Source organism: Pleurodeles waltl, chromosome 1_2, assembly GCF_031143425.1.
Source record: "Pleurodeles waltl isolate 20211129_DDA chromosome 1_2, aPleWal1.hap1.20221129, whole genome shotgun sequence".
In the NCBI taxonomy this organism is placed as follows: Eukaryota; Metazoa; Chordata; class Amphibia; order Caudata; family Salamandridae; genus Pleurodeles; species Pleurodeles waltl.
Genome location: NC_090437.1, coordinates 326,190,107 through 326,204,837, shown reverse-complemented (window position 1 = coordinate 326,204,837; position 14,731 = coordinate 326,190,107). Strand labels below are relative to the sequence as shown.

Below are 14,731 nucleotides of genomic sequence, written 5' to 3'. Positions count from 1 at the left end.
AGCACTTCATACTTGCAAGGACAGTCTCCCCTCTGCTGCTCCAGCAACGTGGGACTCCTCTCCAGGTGTGCTGACTGGTCCTTACTGCAACTTACTGTTCCTGCTGCCAGTTGGTTGCTTGTGGGGGCTGCGGCTGCTTCTGCTGGCTCTTCTGACTGCTGAGGGTCAGCCCGGACTCCCCTCCAAGGGTCGAGTCCCCTGGACCTTGCTTGTCCTCTTCTTCGCTGCAAATCCTCTTCTGCCTACATTTGCATTTGCCAAGGCTTCTTGATGGTCCTCCCGACCACTGACCATCAGCGACCCAGCGACTGACATGGGACATCATCTGCAGGACTCCAAGGACCTCTTTGCAGCTCCTGGACTCCACAGCTGATCTTCTTCTTCCCCCGGCGACCCGGATCTTCATCCACAGAAGGGTGAGTAGTGGTTCCTGCCCCACCTGGACACTCCGGCATGGTCTGAACTAGGTCCCCTTCTTTTCCAGGTCCTCTTCTTCCGGAATCAACCATTCAGTTTTACTGGACTGGCCCTAGTCTTGCAATTTTCCTTTTCCAAGTCCCCTTGTTAGTCTTTGGGAAGACCAGGTAACTTACCTCTGCTCTACTGTTCGCTGGGGGTCACCTAGATACCCACCTCTTAATATCCCAAGTTCTCCCTGCTGCCTTTTAACTATTCCACATCCTTGGGCCGGGGACCTCACTTCGCATTCTACTATTTTAGTATATGGGTTGGACCCTCTATAGGGCCCTAGCTATTTTCTTCTAATATTTGCCAATGCCTTGTTGTTTCTATATGCTAATTCCTACACCCCTCCAGGAGCCTCTCTTCTTTCTGAGGCAAGTTGAAGATCCCAAACCAAAAGGAGAGAAATGAGGCGGCACCACCAGAAATGAGATTCAAATTGGTATTTCTTCATTTATTATAAAGTGCTCTGTGCTTGTAAAGATGGCAACGCGTTTCGGCCTTAGCCTTTGACAGGCTATATATATACACACACACATATATATATATAGTGTGTAAATACCTCCAATTGGGGGGACCGCCTAAAGGTAATCTAGTTCAATGCTACTGTAATAAAGTATCTTTATTTTTGTAACACTGTGTGGTTCCCTTCATGTGTGATAAGTTATTATATGACTGCTGTGGTATTGTAAGTGCTTTAAACTCCTCCTAGATTAGTCTTGGCTGCTCAACAAAGATACCACTAGCGAGCCCTGGCTTCCTAGACACTGTCTCATGAACTAATAGGGGTTGCCTGGACATGAGATAGAGTACAAACACTATTGGGGTACATCACACACCAGGCCAGCTTCCAGCAAACAACATTAGAGGAATATCTGTCAAAATGTAAGATTCCACCTCCATAAAGGGCAAAGTTAGTTCCAAAGTGAGTTTTGCTTTTCGTGTCACTGTAGTGAAAGAAAAGGTTTCCTCTAATGGGGTATGGGATAATCCTTTCTTGAGAAGTATCCTGATCACTTTATTTATTTTAATTATGTCATAAACAACCATCTATGTTGCAAAGAGAGAGAGAAGGAGGTCCTCACTCTCTGAGTCACTGTCTTTTCTATGGATATAATTTTTCAATCAAGGCAATATCTTGCACTTAGAAAACGCTTTCTCAAGTTCTTACTTGAAAGTATGCTTTAACTTTTTATTTGGCCACTCATGATTTCATCCAATTTTAAAAGAAAGTTTGTGCTGGTTGTTTCCATTGTCCATGTAAGAAGCAGCACGGAATGAATGGGGCACAGCATCCTGGGCAATTCTTCTTCTTAGGTACTGAGGCCCCAGCTTGTGGAGATTTAAAGTCAGGAGGGGTCAGAGTCAGATCTACTGGATTTCCGTTGGGAAATGGGTGGCCCTTGGGTCATTAGAGCCACCCTGAACATTTCTAACCTGGTCTGCTGGAAAGTCTCCACTTGTGAAGGGACAGCAGGCAGATTCCAAAATTCCAGCTTCACTCTTATTATGTCTGGATAAGCTCCACTGATTAGGAACAGCCTATCGTATGGACTTCGAACGATCCCAGGAGTGACCATTTCCTCGAGAATGAAGAGGATTTTTTCTTCCTATTACACATTAAGATATTTTGGAAGATCAGTCCTGGTTACAGATCCTAGCTGTAGAGAAAAAGGATTGGCTTGGCCTGTCGGGTTTGGCCACAAACAGTTTGGTCTCACGTTCGCTGAAGGCTTTCGGGTGCATCAATGAGCAGGGGTTGCATGCTGTGGATTCATGGCCGTATGCATATACACCATGCACATATCATGTGAACGTGAAAGAGACATTGCTTGCAGCCTCTGCAACAGGGTTTTAACCAAGAAATGTTGGGAGGAGAAATTAGACCTAGTTCTGAGTAATTTATTTTATCAATGAGGTGTATAAAACTGGAATGGATTTCAGCACACTAGAAGGTGCTTAATATATTTAAAGGTTCATATCCACTGAGTAGACTAGCAACTGAAGCTGAATGGTGCTGCAGGTGCCAAGGGAGAGCTACTGCAGGGAAAAGTCTCTAGTTCCAATCAGGCACCTGGAGGGTAGTCATAAAGGGGAAAATTTGCTTGGTTCAGTGTAAAGCTCATCACAGCAACATAGAAGTACTAATGCTGCACAATGCAAGGCAGGTTTGCAAAGGTTTGCTATTTATTGGACCTCAATACAGCTGAAATATGCAAGGTTACATGGAAAGCACCAAAAAAAGCCATTCCCAGCAGGTGGTAAGTGTAACACATGACCTTCGACTATGCACTGTGCCCATTCCTACAGCCAGCAGAATCTGCACACTTTTTAAAGAAATAGTTTTTTGTTCAGCAGAACAGATTTAACAGCAACTGATGAATTATACTGCAAATGCAAATAATGCTTAATTATATTACACTTGCTAAATTCCCCATAATTGCATAATTCTACTGCCCTGACCAAAAAAGGTACACTAAAATTAGAAAGAGGTTAGTAAGCAACAGCAAGGACTGAAAATAAATGTTCTGGTTACTTGAACGCAGTACATGTTTTTTATTTATTAATTTTATGCAGAAATTGTGAAAGCTATTGCTATTAACAGGGAATAATAAATTAATTTGAAGTCTGCAATCTGATGTTTTTTTAGCAGTGTACCAATGGAAGGGTGTTAACTGTAAATAACAGACTAAAATTAAATCATGAAAATTGACGTCACACAATGTGCTGTTTGCCCACATTAAACATAAAACTAGTTCAATACACGAAACATGACACTTCTACCCATATCAGAAAAGTACCCAAAAAAAAAGTTATTGCCCACAGAATTGGGATACTGTAATGTCAGAAATGTACAATTCTTTTAAAATGGATTATAATCTGCCAGAAGAGTGGATTTCCACTTGTTTTACAAATACTTCGGCTGGGATGCAAAACGCACAGAACAGCCGCAAACCCATGTGATTTCAGGTTCTCACAACCTTAGAACACTTTCTTTTAAGTGTCCAGCACGCAAGCGCTCTGGCCCATGTTGTAATCTCTCTGGGGGCTTTTAACCACACCCATGTCACGCCCATCAGTTTGGTTGGTTCATGGGCTTGCCTTTTAAAATTCGTTTTATTTCATTAGGGAAAGGCATGCATACGTCATGCCTTTACCGGTGTTTAGCCCTCCTCGAGAGCACCGGTAAACTACTGAAAACATATGAGGCTCAATGTTTTCTCCATGGCTTCTGGACTACTTTTTCTTTTTACTTCCTACACAGCGCAATCTTGCTGTGCAAGAGTCGAGCGCTTTGCATGACACTGACCCTGGTACATGGATTATTGCACTTTTGCCGGTTACATGGATAACTGTATTTTTGCCAATACACTGGACTGCGAGCGAACTTCTGTTTCCTTTTGTGTGTGTCTCCTTCACGCTCATGGTGCCCACTGGCTCGCTTATGTGAAACTGTTTTACTTTTTATTTTCAGTTTATGTGGCAAGAAAAGTCAGATTAGAAGTTTACAACGCTAATAGCTCTAACTCGAGCAAATGCGAGACCCGTTGGATTGCAAATGTTTGTTATTCTATTGTAACTGCATTTCAATAATGCTCCATGCACCGGACAAGATCGCTGAAACTCACTGCTGTGTTATGGTCTTGTCAGTAAGTATACATAGAAGTATTCCTATGTTGTTTTCAAACGCTGCTCCAAAGTATGTAATGTCAGGGCGAGGAGCGAAAGATGGTACGCATACATTAAATAGATGATTGAGCAGGTCTCTTTTAAAGTCTGAACAACATAAGAGCAGCTTATGGGCTGTCACAGATACAATGCACAAGGAGAGTGGCACAATGCAGGACATATAGAACGTGATCTACACATATTTACAAACTTGACAACAAATATTCTGCCGAAAAAGAGAATTATGTTGGGCCCTTGACAAAAAACATGTTTAAGCTCGACCAGGTAACAGTGGTAGCAATGCACCATTTTTACATGTGTTTTTTTGATTTTCAAACAACAATCATGCACACGTGTCAATTCCAGTGCCATAAACAAACCAAATACAAAGATCATCAAGTGCAAAGAACTACCACCTAACACTGTCGTCTTACTTACTGCTATAATCTGATCTCCAACATGTACTCTACCGTCGTGTTCAACAGCACTGCCTTTGGTAATGCTTTTCACAAAAATACCGGACGGCTCTGGGGACAAGAGAAATAATGATACAACCTCATGAGAACATAAAATTAAAATACAATGCAGGCATATTATACAACAAAGACACGTCTTACGTTTGCACTAAAACCGCTGGACAGATGCAGTTGTCAAACGTTTTACAACCACTTTGCCTGTGCTGTGCGGGTTAAAACGAAATGTGAAATCACACCGTTAGCTAGTCTTCAAGGCCTAATTGGGCCGTAGTTGTGATTGTATTAGTTACTTGACGTTTGTTTGCTTATCATTATAGGATACATTTGTCAGAAGCACCCTCGTATGTGGTGGGTACATTTTAACAAGATCGGGCATCAGTAGGCTATGCAGTTCTAGAAAAAATCAAACATTCTTCTAATACCTTTTTTGGAAATATTTAATTATTGGACTAACTGGATGATATTTACCAAAATCAAACTGCATTCATGGTGAAGCTAAAAGAGATGGTTGGAAATACTTCCTTTCAGTTGTCTCTGTTACTTACAGATTATCATGAGAAACTGAGATTTAGGAGAGTGTAGGAAACAAAGATGAACTCCGACACCACAGGTTTATTCATCATGCTTTCACACACCCTTAACATGCTCAGGTTCAGATTTTCACAAACGTATGTGATATCAGTAGAAAGGCTTTGGAGTTATAGCACTAAAGAAGAGTGTCCCTTGATTATATAGGAGATTTCAGAATTAATGCAGCACACTTCCTTTATACGCTTCATATTGCGATTCCTCAAGAACAAAATAATGAAAAAAGTATTTGTAAACCCTTGGGTACATGTGGCCCTATCTGAAGAGACACGTTATTCTGGCAGTCTGACTAAGTTTATCTCTGACAACCGGAACTTACTAAAAGGTCTTCAATGCTGAGTGCCAAATTCAATAACATTTAGTAAAAAGTTTTTAAAAAATTAGTAATTGTATGCCACAATTTGTGTAGTTGTGGGAATTAGACAAATGCACAGGAGTAGATCTGCAAACGAATGCAACTCCTTATATGCACCTACTCATACAATTGGGCAAATGGCAACAAATCCACGTGAAACGGTGGGGTTGCAAAGCAACATTTATTTTATTTGTCTATACTAGGGGTATACATGCCAATGGAGAATCCCTTTGTCTAGTGCACTTGTGAAAACATTTTATCCTGTAGTTTTAAATCTCTTGTTGGCGGTGCAGCGGTGTGCAAAACCTACTGTTACCAATTCTTTAAATTATACCCAGAGTACAGTTTTCTCCACCCAGAGAATTATTACTTTCTTCTTCGCATGCTATTTGGTGTATATTCCATCTCTAGTAAGTATTTCCATTGAAATACATAACAGAATACTTTACATCTAAAAAGTACACTCAATCGTCATATTCTATGTCACATTCAATAGTTTATCTCATATATGAATTATGTACAGAAATCAATCCCTTTTCCCAGCTTTGCCCAGTCAAAACATAAGGTCTCCCCATCTGACACACACTACATTCAGAGTCTTGTTCCCTCAGACGTCCTAGTCGTACATTCAGGTGGGAAAGTGATTCAGCACAGCACAGGTGACTCCGCAAATCAGACTATGAGAACATGCTTATTTAAGCAGCTGGAAAATGTGTGGACGAGGGAACTGCCAACCTTCGGCAAATTTACAATTTTAAGGATCTCATATTCCACTATTATAGGAAAGTAGATTATTATTTGGGGTGTACAAGTGTCCACCTCAAAGGATATGGCCTTCAACTGATAGATATATCAAAAATTAAATAAATCTGTGTTTCATCTTGGGAAATGTGACAGAAAGCAGTGAGGCTTAAATCAAGCAGTGCAAGGACAGTGAAAACTACTCAAAACATAATGAAACTCTACAACAAATTTTAAAATTAAGAGAAAAACATTACCAGTAAAATAAGCATAACGTCCCAATGATAATCTATGAAAATGGTAGACCGGGACTAAGGTGTGACTTTAAGCTGACCGTGATGGAGCCCTGGTTGGATACAACAAGTGGATTGGTCCCTATAAAAGTCTGAAAGTCAAAAAGTTCAAAAAAGTTCAACTTCAGTAAGGGACGTAGTTACTTTGTTTCAAAAAACTTTGAAAGTTATGCTAAATCACAATGCACAAAGGAACTTTGTCACTTTGAAAAAAGAAAAGTCCTTCCTAAGTGGGCCACCACTGAAATTGTAGCTGACACAGTGGAACTGAAGGCCAGATACTTGAAGCAGGTTTTTCCCTATGGAGTATTGGAGATTTGTCAGTGAAATTCAATCAATGTTGTTGAACTGCCAGTCAGATACTTTTTACCACGGGTCCTCCAGAAGCTCTTGACTTCTGACGGAGAAGTTTGACTAAGTTTTCATACATTCTTTTGGTGCCCAAAGAATCACATAAGTACACATCCAAAAACCCCAGGACCTCAGGGGACGGCATTTAGGGGAGACTCTCAGGGTGTCAAGCAGAGGCCAACAGCAAATTCCAGTCCAAGCCCAGTTGCCATTTGTCAGCTGGGTACTTCAGGTAAAGGGCCCTTTGCAGATTGTTGTGTCCCGGTAGTCAAACAGGAAGTTAAAAAATTGACCCTTGGAGTCCACTTCTTTGTCACAGGCACAAGAAGAAGCAGGTCCAGTCCTCTGTCTGATCTTTCACAGTCCAATAAATGTACAGAGGAAGGTGGGTGAAAGTCCAGCTGTACAGGGTTCCACAGCCTGTGGATGGGGGGCACCCTAAGACACTTTTATTCCCTCACTGACCAAAAGAGAAATGTTCTCCGGCCCTGACCTAACTACATTTCAGTAATTCATGTTTGCCTTATTTCAATCAATCCCATACTGCCCCTCACTCTCAAAATCTAGCGAAACCCTTCTAATCGTGTGCACAGCCTGTGTGCCCACCCAGAGGTATGGCCAAGGTAATGAGCAGTCCCATCTTCTGCTGTCACTTAGCATTTCCTTGATACAGAGGAGGCCCATTTGAGGTTAATTAAGTTCCAATGCCCACCCCAACTGCTCTTCCTACCAGGAGAAGAAAACATCTTTCCACTCCACAGGCCCCAGTCTCTGTGAACAGTTTCACACCTCTTTCACGTAATTCATGCCATACAAGCTGGCCAGTTACTGGAGAGCTATTAGTAATTGTATTTATATAGCACCTACTACCCCAGATGAGGCATCAAAGCGTCCTTTTGGAGAGTAGCACGCTACTCCGGAACCCACAAATGATTAGTGGTGGATTAGTATACGGACATACGAGTCAATTTGGCGGTGGACATACAAATCTGTTAGTTGGATTTTATAGGATAATAGAGGGATAGAAGAGGGAAGAGTCTAGAAAGTGCCATTTGGGAGATCATACTTGTAAGATGAGGTTTGGCATGAGTAAAAGGTGAGATGGAGGAGGGAAGAGTCTCTAGAAATGGTTAGGGAGTCATAGTAGTGAAATGAGGCTTGGGATGAGTCAAAGGAGGGATACATGAGAAAAGAAATAAGAAAGGATTGTTTGGGAGGTCATAGCAGTAAAATGAGGTTTGGGGTGATACAAGGGGGGAGAGAGGAGGGAAGAGCCTAGGAAGGGTTATTTTGGAGATCACAGTAGTAGAATGAGGTTTGGGATGAGTCTGAGAAGGGAGGTATAGAGAAAGCGTTTTTTTGTTTTGCTAATATCTTTTAGGCCATTTGACAAATCTCCACCAAATTTTCCACAAAACCTTCATGCTCAGGTTAGCTGCTGTCTCGAAAGTTTCAGCGTGATCCGTCAAGCGGGGGCCAAGAAAAAGAGGGGTCCCAAAACATTTTTTCCCCATTCATTTCAGGTGGGTGAGAATGGAGTTTAATGCAAAAGAAAATACAGAGATGCCCATGCAAATTAATATATGAGTAACTGTGAAGAAACTGCTATGGCCACAGGTGTCTGGGGAGGAGGGCAGGCGCATGTGAATCTACAGCACTACATGCCACAAACAGATGCATACTGGATAAGTAACAATTTCCATTTGATGGCATGTGTGACTGTAGATACACATGTTCTGCATAGGTTGAAATGCAGTGCCCCCTAAAAGCAGTGGTGTTATGTCTTATTCTCAAGTATTGTCTGCTTTGCGCAATGAAGCATTTGATATGTTTTAATTGTATGAAATGCTGATGTGTATGTTCTGGAATGGAATGTGGATGGTGGGGAAAATTAGCCAGTACTGTCATTCCTGGGATGATTTGAGAGGATGAGTACTGCTGCAAGGAATAAAGACAATCGTAACTTCACTTCATTTTATTGGACTCCTATTATTTATCGTTGTGTATCTTGAAAAAGGGTTCTTGTAGGGCTAAAGCCTGGAGCTCACTAACACGCCTAAGTGAAGTAACATCAACTAAAAACACCACCTTCCATGGCAAAAACTGAAGGGGGAATGAATGTAAAAGCTCCAACGGTGGAACCATGAGTCTTGTGAGAACAATATTAAGATTCCAAGAAGGCCCTGAAGGTGTCCTCGGCAGAATCACTCTCTTTAGTCCCTCCATGAAAGCTTTGATGACTGGAATTTTGAAAAAAGAAAGCTGTTGTCTGTTCTGAAGGTAAGCAGCTATGGTTTCCAGATGTAATCTTATGGAAGTGTACGCTAAATTTTATTTTTGCAAATGAAGGTAGGAAAGAATACCCTGCACTGAGACTTTGAAAGGGTTCCATTGTTTGGATAGACAATAGCAGACCACACGTTTCCATCTTGCTGCATAACATGCTCAAGTGGTGAATCTGTGTGCCTCCTTGAGAATATCCATGCATGGGGGCGTGGCCTGACAAGATGGCTGGTTAGATGTGCCCTACTGTTGCTCCTACCATGAAGCGCACAATCATGCCTCATTCTGAGCCATGTGCCTCAATGGTATCCTAAAATCCTATATTAACTGCCTAGAGTGCTAAGGGAATGTAATTTGCTTTTCCAAAGACAACTTGGCTGAGCCCAGCTGGGCCAAAGGAGTGGACGGCGGTGCAGCCTCCGGAGCTACTGTGACGTGTGGAGGTAATCTGAGCTGGTATCCTGCATCAGGGGACTCTGCGCACTGACGAAAGTGTTCCTTCACCCCCCCATAGGGGATCCTCTCTGTGTGGTGTGAGGAGAACTGCACTGATGTGCAAGGTCGAGCAGGTGAAGAACTAGAGGGAAAGCAGTGATCGCCGCCCCCCTTCAAAATGGCGACAGGCAACAAGAAAGTTGACAAGGAGTGCATGAGATTGTGGCCCTGAGGCCTTCCTGGCCCAAGCACTCCAGAAGGCTGGATGCTGCTTTGTTACTGCCTCCGACAAAGAAGGCGTGAGCGGTCTCTGTGCCCCGAAGCTGGTTTTGAGCGCCCGATTGGGGCGCGTGTGACTTGACGAGGCGGGGCCTAGGCTGGAGCAGAGAATAAGGGCCGTCTGTGCAGGCGCTGTAGCCTCTGTGGTGGAGCCCTCAGTCCCCAATTATCCTGAAATCTGCACCTGAGGTGACGAAGAGTGCTGCAGTGATTCCTCCTAGCAACTGTGCACTCCGTGGATATCTGCAGTGAGCAATGTTGGTGTCAGCTGCCTGATGTAGGGAGGCACAGTGTCGGAGGAAGCAAGGCTGTTGTCTAAGCTGTCCGGGGAGCTGCACAACAGGACACACTAGGTGGGGGACTAGACTTGAGGGGAAAAAATGAATCTCCTGCAGGAGCACTAATGGAGAAAGGTGATATCCAGAGCCCCTAGGAATCCCTGAAAAGAGCTCTTAGTAATCCATGTGGGGGGAGCAGAGGTAGTGCCCAGGTTCCAGTGGTGATGACTGCTGGGAGAAGAAAGACTTTCACCTGCCGGACTATGGTTATCTCCTAAATCAGTAGCACAGAAAGGGGACTTTTAAACTTGGGGTGCCCTTCTGAGCTATTTAAAACCCTGGGGGAGTACTTCGCCACCATGGGCAAAGATAAAGCTACCAAAAATATGCAAGCCAATAAAACTGATTATTATACTTTCCAGGGCCGGGATCTCAGGAGTCGATGCAGGGGGAGAGATCACGCTGAGGCTGCAACCAATCTAGAACTATAGCACAAATCCTGGCAGCCATCCAGGGCATCAGAGCAGTATTGGAATCTTAGATAGATGCAACTGCAATAAATGTCAACTATCTCCGCTTGGGTCTTAGAAAAGTATTTGAACGAGTCACAACTAAAGAAGCCAACATTACTGCCCTCAAAAAAGAAGTTAAGTTGCAGGACTTAAGTTCAGTACGTCACAGGTGAGGGACGAGGTAAAAGATGTGTAGGGATACTCATGCGGAAATAAGATTCGCCTTGTAGACTTCCTGGAACAGGCAGAAGGACTCTCAGTGGAACTGTTCTTGGAGAACCGGACTGTCAACACATTGGAGTCAAAAGGTCTCTCCAAATTCTGTTCAATAGAGCGTGCCCACCAGGCTTTCGTGGCTGCCCTGTGACCGGGCAACCTTCCATCCCTCTCCCCCACACACACACGTCCTAACAGCACGACTGACTAACTTAGGGGTAGAGATGTCATACTCCATCATTTATGTATTCATCCACTCCCGTGATTTGAGGATCAACAAGCCTTTATATTTCCTGACTACAAGTGAAGAGTGCAGGAACTTCTGAAAAACTTCATGCTAATTAAAAAAAACGGCTAACAGAACACCACATACAGTACATAGTCTTATGTTCCCGTCTAAACATAGAATCCAACATGATGGCAAGGTCCTATTTCAAGACGCAATCACACACCACAGTGGAGCAGGATCATATTCAACACCTAGTGATTCCTCTGGTCCTAGTGCCAAGTCTTCTACTATGTCTGTATCATGATATATCCTTTTTATGGATGGAAAGACCTCACCCAACTAATAGTGTGATGCTTCATCATTAACCAGTCCAACCCCCCAAGCTGAGATGATACTACCTTGGCTGTTTCAGCCGTAGCCCAAGAGGAGAGCTCACTCCTTTTGGGACAGGGAGATCAGAATAAGTCTACCCTGGTAAGTAGAGAACCAGTACTTGATAACATTATTAAAACTCCCTCCGTGACTGTCCAAAATGTATTACTTTATTCAGGATGGCAAATGGAAGGATTACAAATTACTACAACAGTGTATTCATGATCTTAAACAGATCTATACACCTTCTCTAGTGCCAACATGTTTTGGCCTTTTTCAAAGTACCTGTCTGGAAAGAAAATGAGATCAGGAGCCTTTTGGCCTTCATTAGGGCATACTCATGGTCCAAACCCTGCTGTCTGTCTGTCACATGTTCATTATTATGCATGCAACACTGTAAGACTATTTCTTGCCCGGTCCTCTAAGTGTCTCCTACACTCATAATTTACAAAAGAGAAAACAGACACACTTAAACTGTGGATAAAATGGCATCAGACTAATTATCAGTGGAACAGACACCCCTAGTGATTCAAAAACATAAGTGTGCACAACAAAAACACTGTACACGGTGTATATAAGAAGGATCAACTTTTACTTCAAAGCCAGGTGCTAGTGCAAACAGGTGATATCACTGCAAAATTACTTTACTCATGCACCTGTACACAGGACCTACCCTGCAAATGTCAGGGAAAGGCCAGATCAGTCACTTGGGGGTGGAGTCTCACTTATTGTCACACTCTAAAGGTCACAACAGATTAAAACAATTGTTCAGACTAAAGAGTTAATTTATTTTTCAAAACAGAGGCGTTTATTTTGTCTATTGAATTCTGCTTATAAACTGTTCCTCAACAATCTCTCAACCCTGTTTACCCTATCTTTTGCTAAGTGTGTTAGATGGCAGACATATATTCCACCTATCATAGCTATCAAAGTCATGATGCCAGGTGGTCTTCTGCAAGTTCATTATCTTAAATAAAGGAAATTCTCCCTACATAGTTGCATTGACTGTCGTTATTGGTCTTTCTTCGCACTCCTATGTCTCTGGGTGACTCCACCAATCACCCCGATAGAGTCCCCAAATTCTTGTCTGTAGCAGGTCGGTAAAGCTGTGACTCCTTGCTGATTTACTACACTTGTGTCATATTTCAGCATGAACTTTGTACTTGTAATATTCTTATGTTCACTGGGTAACATTCCTACGTCCCATCTCTGCTGAAGTTCCATGCATGCCACCGAATGATCGTATACAGGTCCCTTAGAATGCTCTCACTTCAGTTTGTTAATCATCGTCATGCCATGCCTTCTGAAGTCCCATTTGCTAAAGAAACCATACATCCTGCTCGCTTATTCATATTTTAGTATGTTACTTATATCAGGATTTCTAGACCATCCTCATACCTTCGCGTTCACGTTATCAAGCCCCAAATATGGTAAAATGATCTTACGTGTTGCTCGCTCACACATTCTTGTACACACACAACATAATCAAATTCTAGTTTTACTTTTTGCAGGTATATGCCCTGTTTTGCTAAAAACCTCCAGGTTCAATTGTCCCAGCCTCTAGAATGGGCTCACCCAAGCTTCCTCAAAGTGAGTCCTCTGCTTGTAATACCTAAGTGCCCCCGCCAATAGTGCTGCCGCTGCTGTTTATAGGGAGCTCAGCGGTGCGCTTTTAAACGCCAGCTCCATCTCGCTGTCAAAAATGACATTTGTTTTGTTGTTGTCTTCTTGCCTCTGAATGTACTCCGATGCTCATTAATGCATATCGTAACTGATCGTGTGGTCCTCCCTATGTATTTAAGTCAACATCTGCATATCACCGTGTACAATACATTCTTTGCGTTACAATTCATGATTTTACGTAATTCCCATGACTCTCGGAGTACCAGGTCCAAGGAGTTTGTTCTCTCCGTCAGGTGGCAAATATTACATGCTCCACAATGAGAGTGGCCCACCACTCGAGGGAGGTTTCATAGCCTTCTTTGTTTCTTGACCTCCTGCCCTTTCTAGGTCTAGTGTGGACTACTTGGTCTCGTATAGCACTAGAAAGTCTAAAACAGAGCATGGCTGGTTTCAAGTCCAAACCCACTGATCTCAAAAATATTCAGTGCCTTTTTACAATCTTCTGTACCTCATTGGCAGTGGGGTGTATGTGGTCATGCATATTATATTGTCTGTTGTTTTTGTGTGTGTCTCTAATAGGGAATTTCTATTGCTGTTCCTTGCTCTCTGATCTGCATTGATTAGAACCCATTTGTGGTATCCTTTGTAAGCATCCAGCATGTAGAGCTCTAGACTGAAATGCACCTACCCTCCCTCCTTGGAAGCTGGTGATGATCACAGAAGTTTGTCTCTTTCCATCAACTTAGGTATTACAATGCACACTACACTTGTCTTCCACATTGCACTCCACTAATACTACTCCCCCCTAGACAGAAAACATTTGGAGGTTTAACCAGGGACTATCGAAAAAGTCACAACAGGTCTTGAAACTCTCAGTTTTCCAAACAAAAACAAGGTGCAACATCAAAGCCCCAAACTGTACACCATTGGACTACAGGAGTATGCAGAGCCTGCAAAACTTTTCACCATCTTGAAAATCACATATCGATTTCAGATCACAACGTTCCCCATGAAAAAGAAAAAATTAAGGTTAAGAAGAGGCACTATAACAAGTGTGTGATCCCAGGGCAGTGCTAGTAATGACTTAAAGGCTGAAAGCTCAAGTAACAGATCAAGAAAAGAAACAACAACAAAAACAGAAAGCTAACTGTGATTAGCAAATCCAAATATGGTCCTAGAGGTCCCATTTATGAGTGATCTATTGTTTGATAGCCACACTGCAAAGATTTCTTGAAGAGCACCATCGTGTGGAACCAAGAGGCACGAAAAAGGTGAGTATCAGACCAGGGGAAAAAAAACAAAGGAAAATTAGTCTGATTCACGGAGCAAAACACGACTGTCGCCATTTTAAGTAGGTGATTCTCGAATGGTTCATGCTACAGCCATGCTCCCTTTTGAGGTCTTACGCCACTTTACAGAATCGCACCCTAAAGCACATAATGAGCTCTGTTCACCAGGGCATCATCAGACACATGAAAGCAGAGGCTTGCATGAGACATGCTAGCGGAATGTGGCAGGGGAACCAGACACGTTGGTTACCTCTATTCTATGATCATATGTTCTGGCCAT

The 14,731-nt window shown here is 42.7% G+C and overlaps 1 protein-coding gene across 12 annotated transcripts in view; it reads right to left on the bottom strand.

Annotated features, from left to right (window-relative positions):
• MPDZ (multiple PDZ domain crumbs cell polarity complex component) overlaps positions 1-14,731 on the bottom strand; it is a 1,044,214-nt gene that overhangs the window by 822,012 nt on the left and 207,471 nt on the right. For all 12 annotated transcript variants that reach the window (XM_069238948.1, XM_069238974.1, XM_069239000.1 and 9 more), the window contains exon 10: positions 4,570-4,658. In XM_069238948.1, the coding sequence (XP_069095049.1) occupies positions 4,570-4,658 (89 nt within the window). The remainder of the gene's footprint in view (positions 1-4,569; positions 4,659-14,731) is intronic.